Source organism: Seriola dumerili, unplaced genomic scaffold, assembly GCF_002260705.1.
Source record: "Seriola dumerili isolate Sdu_G_001 unplaced genomic scaffold, Sdu_1.0 BDQW01000040.1, whole genome shotgun sequence".
NCBI classification, from domain to species: Eukaryota; Metazoa; Chordata; class Actinopteri; order Carangiformes; family Carangidae; genus Seriola; species Seriola dumerili.
The window spans coordinates 9,157-20,364 of record NW_019174295.1 but is presented as its reverse complement, the minus strand read 5'-3'; the positions used below and the strand labels follow the sequence as shown (position 1 = coordinate 20,364).

The window sequence follows — 11,208 nt, the reverse complement described above, 5'->3', positions numbered from 1 at the left end:
CCCCCCCCACCCCCCCCCCCCCCCCCCCCCCCACCCCCCCCCCCCCCCCCCTTCCTCCTCCTCCTGTCATCTCTGTTTCCAGGCGATCACCACAGAGACACCACCGAAAACACCTGAGGGCTGACAGCCGCCAAAATGAAGCATTTTCTCAGGTAAACAGCCTCCATTGTTGCACTGATGCAGGCGGGGCTTCATTTACATTATTATTATTGATGTGTCCAAACGTGAAGGAATTCATTGTGAACGACACCCCCCCCCCCTGTTCTCTTGTGTTTATCTTCGACCTGCTGTAATGACTTGTTTATACCAAATACTGTAGTGGACATTGTATTCCCAGCTCTCCCACTGAAGCGCTTCACCATCGATTATGATATTGTGTGTCCAGTAAGTGGCTGTTGTGGTGTAAATGGGTTTGAGTGGGTCGCTTAGAGAGGAGGCCTCTTAATTATGGAGCACATGTAAACCAAATGCTCTCCTCTGGTGTTTCTATTACCACTATCCTCTGTGTATTTCTGCATGTTGAATATATTTATCTGCATTTAAAACGCAGAAAATTAATTGGCTTATGATTGCAGTCTTCATTTAAATAGCATTGAGGCAACTGCTTCATTAATGAGCTTTGTTATTGGTTATACATCATGCATTTGTAATGTTTTTATTTTCATACAAATTTATACATATATTTGCATAAATACAATACTGTGACAGTCTTAGCACCTTTCAGCAACAAGGCAATTCAAAAGTATAAAAAGGCAAAAAAAAAAAAAAGGCAGCAAGACGTGATATAAAAGAAACAAAACAATGTAAAAAGACACACAAAGAGGACTTAAAAAGAGTAAAATAAAACATTAGTTGGAAATAAGATAAAATGGAATAAAACAGGAGACTAAAAGTTAGAACAAAAGTTAGTGGATTTTAATGAATTACAAATTTAATCAAATTAAAGGCAGTGGCAAACAGAAAAGTTTGAAATCTTGATTTAAAGAAAAAAAAACAACTGGAGAAGATGTCATGCTTTCTGGATGTGTGATGAAACTGAATTTCTTCAGACCTGATGTTAGAGCTCTGGTTCATAACATAGCAGCAGATCAGACATTTTGAAACCAAACCCCCACAAATTCTCAGCTTTTCATTTTCTACTTGTATGTTAATTTCAGAAATCAACATATCATTGGAAAAATATTTATCATGTCACTGTACAGTGGCCAGTGACAGGCAATAACAATATACATTATAGGTGCTTTCTCACACTAGTGCTGCTCTAAGGTTTCCTCCCAATTCAGACTGCATTTCCCATAAATCCCATTGTTTCCTGCCCCCTGTTTCTCCTCCTGCTGTTTGTCGTGCGACTTCAGAGAGTAAATCTGTTGGAATCTGTTTTTCAGGTCACGTTTTTCTGCCTTTGCTCTGGTCTCAAAGATATTTAGCTTCATTTACTTTTAATGAACAATGGAGGCCAGTAGAGGCTGCCAAATAGTTTCTGCTGATGACTGTGTTTGTTTACAGTAATTATACTAATGTGCTAAAATGAATGTGGTAATAGTTCACTGATGTAAAAATTATTCAAGTAGCAGCTTTAATGGCTTTCGCTGATCATGGGGTTCTCCGGTGATTTAATGCTGCACTTCACATCAGACACAGCTTTAAAAAGTCAAAATCAAAGCAGCAGAGGTTCAGATATCCTAAACTTTACTCTTTGTTTTGGGACTTCAAAAGACTCCCAAATAAGCTGGATCCTACGTTTCCCATAATGCAACCTACAGCACCCTTCCTGTCTGGTAAATGTCCTCGTCTTTCAAACTGGTGAATCAGATGAGCGTATCAACATTTGGTCAGCATCAGAGGACGACCGAAGTGATGTGGACAAAATAGTATTATCATAAGTATTATCAGTAGAAAATACTATTATAAGTCGCATGAGTTGGTTGTTACTACTGATGCATCAGTGTGTGAGAAGTATGTTACAGGTGGTTTAGTCCTGTAGTTCCCAACCTAGGGGTCAGGCCTCTTCAAAGGGTCACCAGATTAATCTGAGGGGTCATCAGATGATTAATGGGAGGAGAGATTTTTTTTCTGTGGACATTTGGATCATTTGAATAGTTACTGAAATGAAACCATGTAGGAAGAGATGAAATATCTCGTTTTTGGAACTGCTAACGACTCAGACATCTGAACCATGACAAGGAGACACAACTACACACTGGTTTTATATGAGACACGATCTTCCTGACGATATCACGAGATTATTTTCTGAGCTCGTCCAGAGCCACAGAAGATATTATAGTGTTGTCACAGACTGAGCAGCACTTTCCCACATTCTCTGTGTATCAAACCTGTGAATCCCCCCCCCCCCCCCCCCCCCCCCCCCCCCCCCTTCACTTGGTGCTCACTTTCTTGAAGGTTAAGAAAATGACAGAGTGTCTATATGAGCTGTTTAACATGCCAGTCTCATCCACGGGCTCAGAAGGGAGGAATTAATTCTTCGGGACTGTGCTGGTGATCACTTACCTCCTTTTTGTTGACAAGCAAGATGAGGTTTTGTATCAGAAGGATTTATTTCTGCCTGAAAAAACTGTTTTTAAACAAACAAAGAGGGGAATAGTTAGTCCGGATGATTAAAGGATGAATGACCTTCCCTGGGTCTTTAGTCTTTTCGTGGATCATAACATCAGATGATAGAATAACATTTTCCTTTCTTGCCTCCAAGTTCAGTGCAGACTGAGAATCCACACTTTTCTTAATGGGTCATTTTGCATTTCCCAAGACTCACATCTCAATTTTCATTCTCAGTGTCACCTGCAAAAATAGCACACTTTGATTTGCTGCAAGTCTCCCCTGGTAGACGAGAAGTGAAGCACAATTTTTCATACTTCTTCTTTTCTTTATACAGTATCTTCTTCCCTGTTCCTCTTTTTGTCCATTAGTGTCATGTCTTCACTTTGTTTCTCTCTCCTCTGTTCGCTCTGTTCTCCAAGTGTGGATATTTGCACTGAACTCTGACGTAGACTCGAACAAACACTTTCTTTTTTGCAAGAAATTTGCAGTTCCAGAGACGGTCTGAAAACGTTGAGATAAGGAGCAAATAATATAACAGTGGGTTAAAACCTAATATTGATTCTAACCTAAATATACATATCCCACGGGTCTTGGTTGCTGTCGAAGAATTTGGGCGCTGTAGTTGTAAAATTATGAGCTGTTAAATGTTGATTTTGATCATTTGAAAATTGTAGACATTTTTCTTCTTTGTGAAAATCGATCAGTCAAAGCTTGTGGACCAGAGACAGAGAGATGATTTACAAAATAGGGAATAAATGTGCTTTTTTTCTTGTGAAACACTGGATAGTTTTTCTCTTCAGGTCTGTTAAAATGACAGAATCAGAGAAAGGAATATCACCTCACTGCATCAACTTAAAACAAAAAAAAAAGGGGTCACGAGTCGACATAGTCTGTTTTTAAAGGGTCACAAATCAAAAACCAGTGTTCTATACTATTGTATATATATATAATATCCATCATCTGTGTCTGTATCCTGTCTGTCTGTTTTTCTGTGAGTCTAATCCCTCCCGTCTTCTCCTCTTCAGAGTGGTGACCCAGTTCTTTGTGTTCCTCTACTGTAAATTACTGTGGCGCGGCCTCAAGTTTGTCGTCAGGAAGTTTACGGGACGCTGTGAGCTGCAGAGGATCTGCTACAACAACAAGCATGGAGCCCGCAGGACCCTCAAGATAGGTAGGCCCAGAGACGCTGCCTGACATTTGAGGTTATTTAGTTAATTCCTGTGTAAACCAGCCATGATTTTATAACAGCTTTACACTGTTGTCATATTGTTAAAATCTATTCGTATCTAATTAGATATGGTTCATTTTTATCATCATGGCTTTAAGTGGAAACTTGGAAATGGGAAAAAAGTTTCATGAAGTATTTAGTGAACGCTTTGATTTCCATCCATCCTTTTTCTATTCACCCTTGATCTTTTCCAAATTCATAATTCATACATTCATAATTAAATTCACCATTTCAACTCAGTATATACATTTTTAATTTCTGCCTTGAACTAAAATGTGTTCTTTGTAGCTTCTAAATAGCTGCTTTACATATTACACACTTACGCTTCGCAACCATTTCCTTCCAGAGTCGTCTCTGCGCTACTCCAAGAATGGGGTAAGACTCTCTGTGAATATGCTTGATATACAGTGAGTCCAATATGATTCAGGTGTGCTGCTCAGTTTTGTAGCTTCAGTCTGTTCCTATCTATTCTCATGTCCTCCCCCTCTGTCTCTGGTCTCTCCAGCTGCTGCAGTCTGCCCTCAGTGTCCATCCTGATAAAGTGGAGAAGACCATTGATGACATCATGGCCTTGAAGAAGATTAACCCTGACACCAACCCACAGTGAGACGCCACATTACACATCACATTTGTGTCACTTTATCACTTGTGTGAGGGTGATGTGGCGAATTAGAGGTTACCACCCGAGTGTCGACACTTAAAATCCTCATACTCGCTGTGAAAGCGTAACTACGGTGAAAAAATAACTGCAGTGGCCGAGCTACAATGAGCAAGGCTCAGACTCACTTATTAAGAGGCTCGGAGTAAAAGCAGCTCGGAGTAAAAGCAGCTCGTACAACGCCGCTGACTGTATCAGTAGATCTGAATGCCCTCCCTTCTCCCTGTGTGTCCCCAGGCTGGGCATCTCTCTGCAGGCCAGCCTGCTGCAGATCGTGGGCTACAGGAGCCTGGTGATGGAGGTGGAGAAGCTGCGCAGGGAGCCTTATGACTGTGAAAATGCTGAGCACGAGGATACGCTGATGAAGGTACACAGCAACTCACTAACACTTAATCAATAATCAGTAATTATCTTCGCTGGTGACCTGTCCGTGGTTCATCCCTCCTCCTGCTCAGTGTATACTGGGAAAGACCTCAACCCTTAAACCCCCACAGCCCTACGACCTTCATTTCATACTGCCATTTATTTGAACTATTGGTCCATTACTTTCAGGTTCAACTGTTTTCTGCTGTTTATCAACTGTCACTTGGTGACATTGTGTCTCCAGACTTATCATCAGCTGACAGCGGCGTTTACAAATCTGTCACATACAAAACATTTGATTTCGAGGAACATCAAATGATGATTTAAACGTGATGAGTAAAACCATCTGACGTCAGTACATTCAATAGACTGAACTCCAAACTCTAATAAGTCTGTAAAGAACAGACGGCAGAGGAGGAGTGACGTGTGCACGTTGGACTTTTAGGTGATGGTGAAATTAAGACACTTCACTGAAGTTTCTCTGGAGTAGTTACGTAATGATGAAATGATAAAAACAACTTCATTATGGAAACGTTCCTCCTGCAGCACTGTTAGTTTTTCATCAGTGTTTGAGTCACTATTAAAAACTCACATATGTCCAGTATAATGTAATGTAATTGTGTGTGTGTGTGTGTGTGTGTGTGTGTGTGTGTGTGTGTGTGTTTTGCAGCTATGGAAGGAGCTGCGTCCTGACACACCTCTCACGGGCCGCATCTCTAAACAGTGGTGTGAGATCGGTTTCCAAGGCAGTGATCCCAAGACTGATTTCAGAGGCATGGGCCTACTGGGCCTGCATAACCTGCTGTAAGCTCGCTTCACGCTCTGCACAACGCTGATCATAGTCTAAAAAAATAAAAAACAAACAGTCGGACAGTGTTACACGTCAGTGGGATTCACAGCTTTGTGCAAAAGTTTGGGCACTTCATGCATTTTGTTGATTTTTGAACTCCTGCAGCCAAGTGAGCTTTTTCTTCAAATGTTTATGTGCTGTTACATTTCATAAACTTGTAAAACATAAATAGTAAATAGTAAATGTAGTATGTGGAATAGTTTGGACACTGACCCCCCCCCCCCCTTTGGCAGATACCGCAGCTCGCAGACCCGCTCTGCAGCAGCTGAGAGTCTTTCTGCTTCACCCACTCTTCCTGCACATCTCTCCACATTCCAGTTATTTCCAGCTGTAGTGCAACACTCAGCATGTTTCACATCCACCCACAAGGTTTTCAGTGATGTTCAGGTCGGGGCCGTTCCTAAAGCTCCAGCTTGTGTTTCTTGAAGTGGTTCGTGGTGGATTTTGTCCTGTTGCTGAAGCCAGCCTCTTTTCAGTTTCGTATTTAGTGGAAATCCATTCCTTCCTCTATCTGTGCAGTGTCTCACACACAACCAGTCAAACAGGGGTTTTTACTTCACTTCTCTGCCCTGCAGACGCACAGTTTTATCTGAAAGTTTTCTTGCTCTCCCAGATCTTGTCTTGACGTCCACAGTTCTTCTTAACTGACACTTCTGACATTTCAGAGGGTGTAAAATTCAAGCTGGAAGCACTATGACATCAGTTAGCTTCATTGTCAGATCCACAGTCAGTTGCTTAGAGGAGCAGATGGTTGTTGAGTTTTACCACGAGGTTTGAAGAGTCAGAGAATTAACCAGCTGAAATGTCATCAGCTGACTATTCCTAATGACAGTTCTTGACCTGCATTAAGTCCTAACGAGTTAATTAAGACGGAAGGACAAGGATGTCCAAACTTTTGCACATGGTACAAGTGTTTACATCTGGACTAACACATGCACAGACACATTTAGTGTCATTTAAATAAGTATTTTAGGCATAAAAAATTAGCCTTTAGACAATAAGCTCATAAGAATAATGAATAATCTCTATATGCACTGGTGTTTCCTGAATTCCTCCTCTCGTCTCTCTGCAGGTATTTTGCAGAACACGACAAGGCGACTGCTCTGCAGATGCTCAACGACTCCCTGCAACCAAAGCACAAGTACGTCAAAACCCTTCATCTCAACGTTTACCACACCATGGCCAAGTTAAAGGAATACACCAGGTTTTTTGGTGGATTGGTGTGTTCTCAGGAGATCACTGACTGCGGGGTGTTACGATCCAAACTGGGAAAATGGGATTTTTTTTAGCAGATGTAAAGCTGGTAAAACTTACCGATCTATTGTCATCTGGTGGATTCTAATTAGTTTTATTAGTATTATTTGCTGAGATGTTAACAAGCAACAACAGGGCCAGTCATCTACCACCATACAGTCAATGATTAAACCTGCATGAATTCATATTTCTTATACTAATAGTGGATGACATGTAATGTGACAGAGGTTGTTCATAGTGACAAACCCATGGAGAATTAAAACCAGATCAGCTTCACAGGCTTTTTTCAGCCTCTTTTAGGTCGTTGTTTTGGTTTTGCGGGGCACAAACTGCATCCACCTCGTTTCCAGCAGCAGGTTCAGTGAAACAGCTCTGATAAACCAACTGTACACGACCTGCCCAGCGCCAGACAGCAGAAAAATAAAGTTAGTGACTTTGTGGTGAAGAAAATTAAAACTTCTAGCAACTAAAGGACCAAAACAGAGCTAAAAGGAGAGTGAATGGATTTCATATTCATCTGGTGGCCAAAAACAAGATGAATGATGCGCGAATTGGCGACTGTTTGACAACAAGTTCACAATATTAATTCGATAAGGTGATAATATAACCAATATTTTGGTTTCCACTTGTTCCTCTGCCCCCTAGTGGCCAAAGATCAAGCAACACATCAACCAGCTTTATAATTTCTACCAGAGACTTGGTGTATCTCCTCAACGTTAAACTGCACTTTATCATCCATAACGCTGCATTTACCTCATTCTGCTTGATTATATTCATTCTTACAGCTTGATGGCTTTCACTGCATCCTCTCTTATTGACTGCTGCTGCCTCATTTCACAAATGAAGATTCTTCCTCTTTTTCTTCTTCACCTCCACCTCCACCTCTCTGCCCATGCCTGTCCCTCTGTCTTATCACATGCACTATAGGAGCACACACCGAAAGCCAAGGTACTCAATCTCCACTTTCATTCACTTGCTGTTTTGCTCCATTCATAGCTTTCTCTCTTTTTTCGGCTGATGTTTCACGCACAGTTTAAAGCTGCACCAGCTGCTCGGTTTTCATCATTGCAAACGCCCTGCTGTCTTATCAGCCTGAAACACAGCATGGGGCTGAAGCAGAGAGGGATTTCCCAGGCGCAGTGATAGTGACAGCACTGTGTCAAATTTAGGAAATTATTGAGCATTTATCAAATCAAACAATCTGTGTCTGATCTGCTTTTAAAGATTTACATCATGGACTTGAGAATTCAGAAAGTACCATAAAATGGATTAACATATTCTGGTCTTTTTGTACAGTTTAATGACAATAAGAAAAATATAGAACAACAGCAGGCTTGTCCTTTAAATGGAAACCAGGAAAAGCAAATATATACACACATATATAAAAAAATATAACATTTATTTCATTGGATCTGCCTTAAATTACAAGTGGGAATTAAGCCCTCAAACAAACTAATAAAGTTGCAAAGCGGGATTTAATAATATATAAAATCATATATAGAAAAATACATCTTTATGCTAAAATGTTGCTCCTTTGGTACAAACTTACAGTCACAATGAACCAAGAAATTACTTTAGTCTCTTGTTAGCTAAAGTTTCATGCCCTCAATATTCATTTTCAATTTATTTCCATATCAAAATCCCATTATTGTTATACTGTTGATTGAAGGTTTATCAGTCAGGATTCGTATCTTGCCTTTAATATTCATCTATTGATCTCAGACAGGAGTATATCCGTATCTATAGTGTGTTTCTATTAAAGCTGTGTGTAGTATCTAAGCTGAGAGAGTCTTAGTGCCACAGTTGTGTTGTACAGATCCCTGATGGACCCTGTAGGCAACATTAAACTCAGTAGAAATTAACTTACAGCACACCCAAAGTTGATGTAGACGGATGCTCTGAACATTAACTTTGCTTTGAATTAATAATAGAACATAGTAGCAATGGTGTAATACAATACAATCACTAAAATAAACAGAATGTGCATATTATTTTAAAGTGGATTAAATGAGTTAAACATGCAGTTCAGAGTCACTGATATAAATCAAGAGAAATCAGAGATTCAACTCGAGACTGAAACATCTGGGACTCTGAGACGAGATCATCATATTTAAGTTCATGTAAAAGAAACTAAAATGTTATTTCATTGTGACTTTAACATTTGTCTCATCCACACTGTGGTGCACGCAGTGTTGTTTCACATGTCGACAGTACATAACTCCAGTGTGTGTCCTTCACAGTGAAATAAACAAGCCTGAATGGGAACAGAAGAACCTTGACAAAGCTATCGGGTGAGTGTGAGCACATGTGCCGTGTGCAGACGTGCACGTGTGTGTGGAGGAGACTGCTGCTGGAGCTGTTTGAGTTTTGACCTCAATAAAGCAGTTACAGCAGCACAAGGACTCTGTAAAGTGGCCATCGAACCAGTGTGGGTATATTTACGCAGGAGATAGAGTGTGTGTGTGTGTGAATGTGTGTGTGTGTGTGTGTTAAGAGGCAGGAAGTGTGTTACTGCTGTGTGGTCTCCTACTCAGCCCTCTGCCTCCAGTCTGTCTCAGCTCTGATAAGCGCAGAGGACTGACTCTAAAAACACACACTCACAGTCGCACACAGCTCTCCTGTACCCGCACAGTGTTGTGAGGACACTCCAGCTGAGCAGCAAGCCGTAAACTGCAAGTCATTGACTGTACTGTCGAGTCAGGAGACGGTAGTGTTAACACTAAAATGTATGTCTTTTAAAATTAGATTTCTTTCTAATAGTTTTAGTTTTCTAGCTCCTAGCTCTAGCAAACACAAAAACAGGTCCATACAAATAAACGTCTTTATTTTTTATCACCTTCCTCCAGTTATTCTTTTGCCATCGTGGGCATCAACATCACAGACCTGGCCCACTCTCTGCTGGTGAGCGGAGCCCTGAAGACTCACCTGTACAACGTGGCCCCGGAGATGCCCAGCCTGCTGCACTTCCAGCAGACTTTCTGTGAGTTGGACGGATTGAGATACGCTGTGTGTATGTTGTGTTGTGGTTGTGTTGAAAAATGTTTAATGGAGCCATGATCCAGCAGCAGACCACGGTTTGGAAGAGCCCGTGGTCTACTCTTTTAGCTTCTTGATTTGGCCCCTTAGACGCTCTACAGATCAATCACGTGATCGATCGATTTTGAAAATATGTTTTCCCTTTTCCTCCGTGACAGGTTACCTGATGCAGGAGTTCCACCGTTTCTGGATCGAGGAGGATCCCAGCGACATCATGGAGTTCAACCGGGTCCGCTCCAAGTTCCACCGGAGGATCCTGCGGCAGCTGAAGAACCCGGACATGGCTCTGTGCCCCCACTTCTCCGCCTCCGACCTCCACCTGGTCAACCTCTAAACACACACTCCTGACTCCTGTGACACCCCCCCCCCTCTCTCACTGAGCCCTTCATACCCCCCCACAGAGGTCTCCCCTGGATGTCTGACAGGCCAACTGAAAATCAGAAAATCAGAAAACCCTTTGCACTCACATAGATGGTTCCTCAAACAGCTGGACACATCTGGGGAGGCGCTCTCCCTTGTCTGCTCAGCCCGACTCGTCCCAGTAAACGTCATGTCGCGTCACTGCCAACAGCTCATTCAACCACTGCACACACACACACTCCCACACACACACACACACACACACACACACACACTGCCTCTACGCCCTCACTGCAGCGTCAGACCACCAGCATCAGAGATGACCATAGCGATTGTAGCTGTGCATGAGGAGGCTGCACCACACCATCACAACAGACTCATTCTTATCTGTTGCTTTAATGATTCATGACGATTGTATCACAGCCGTTACGCCTCAGTTCACAACCTCTCTGCTTATTCTAACAACTAACCAAATTTACTTTCTCTACCAAAAAATCCCTGTTAGATTGCGACTTAGTGATCATCAGCTCAGAAGATTCTGGCAACGAGCTGGTCGGGCTACAGGACGAAACGTTTTATATCGGAATTGAAGAGCTATAGATATATAATATAAGTTTAAATGAAGAAATGCAGCTGGCGCCGATTCAATCAAAAGCAATCAAACCATCCAGGGCCAGTTCATCTCTTAACTTTGTCTGTATTAGGTCATCGCTATAGATTGTACTGTACTTACTATGTCGCCATGACATCAACACCTAAGACTTCTACTTCTTGCCAAAATATCGAATGTGGAGAACTTATAATCACAGCAGCGGTTTGTTTCTCGTGAGCTCAAATTTAAGTTTTGTAAACCTGCTAAATGATGCTCATAGATATCTTAAAAACTCCTTCCTGTATAGTTGC

At 41.7% G+C, this 11,208-nt stretch overlaps 1 protein-coding gene across 2 annotated transcripts in view; it reads left to right on the top strand.

The window, feature by feature from the left end:
* Positions 1-10,306, top strand: part of elmod1 (ELMO domain containing 1) — a 12,327-nt gene extending 2,021 nt beyond the window's left edge. Inside the window, exons 2-12 of one of the 2 annotated variants that reach the window (XM_022738957.1) lie at positions 83-152; positions 3,582-3,727; positions 4,131-4,159; positions 4,290-4,387; positions 4,680-4,809; positions 5,476-5,609; positions 6,728-6,796; positions 7,837-7,857; positions 9,150-9,200; positions 9,756-9,889; positions 10,104-10,306. In XM_022738957.1, coding sequence (XP_022594678.1) covers positions 136-152; positions 3,582-3,727; positions 4,131-4,159; positions 4,290-4,387; positions 4,680-4,809; positions 5,476-5,609; positions 6,728-6,796; positions 7,837-7,857; positions 9,150-9,200; positions 9,756-9,889; positions 10,104-10,279 — 1,005 coding nt within the window. In that variant the 5' untranslated portion in view covers positions 83-135 and the 3' untranslated portion in view covers positions 10,280-10,306. The remainder of the gene's footprint in view (positions 1-82; positions 153-3,581; positions 3,728-4,130; positions 4,160-4,289; positions 4,388-4,679; positions 4,810-5,475; positions 5,610-6,727; positions 6,797-7,836; positions 7,858-9,149; positions 9,201-9,755; positions 9,890-10,103) is intronic. The other variant, XM_022738958.1, reaches the window with a different exon arrangement.
* The last annotated feature ends 902 nt before the right edge of the window (positions 10,307-11,208 follow it).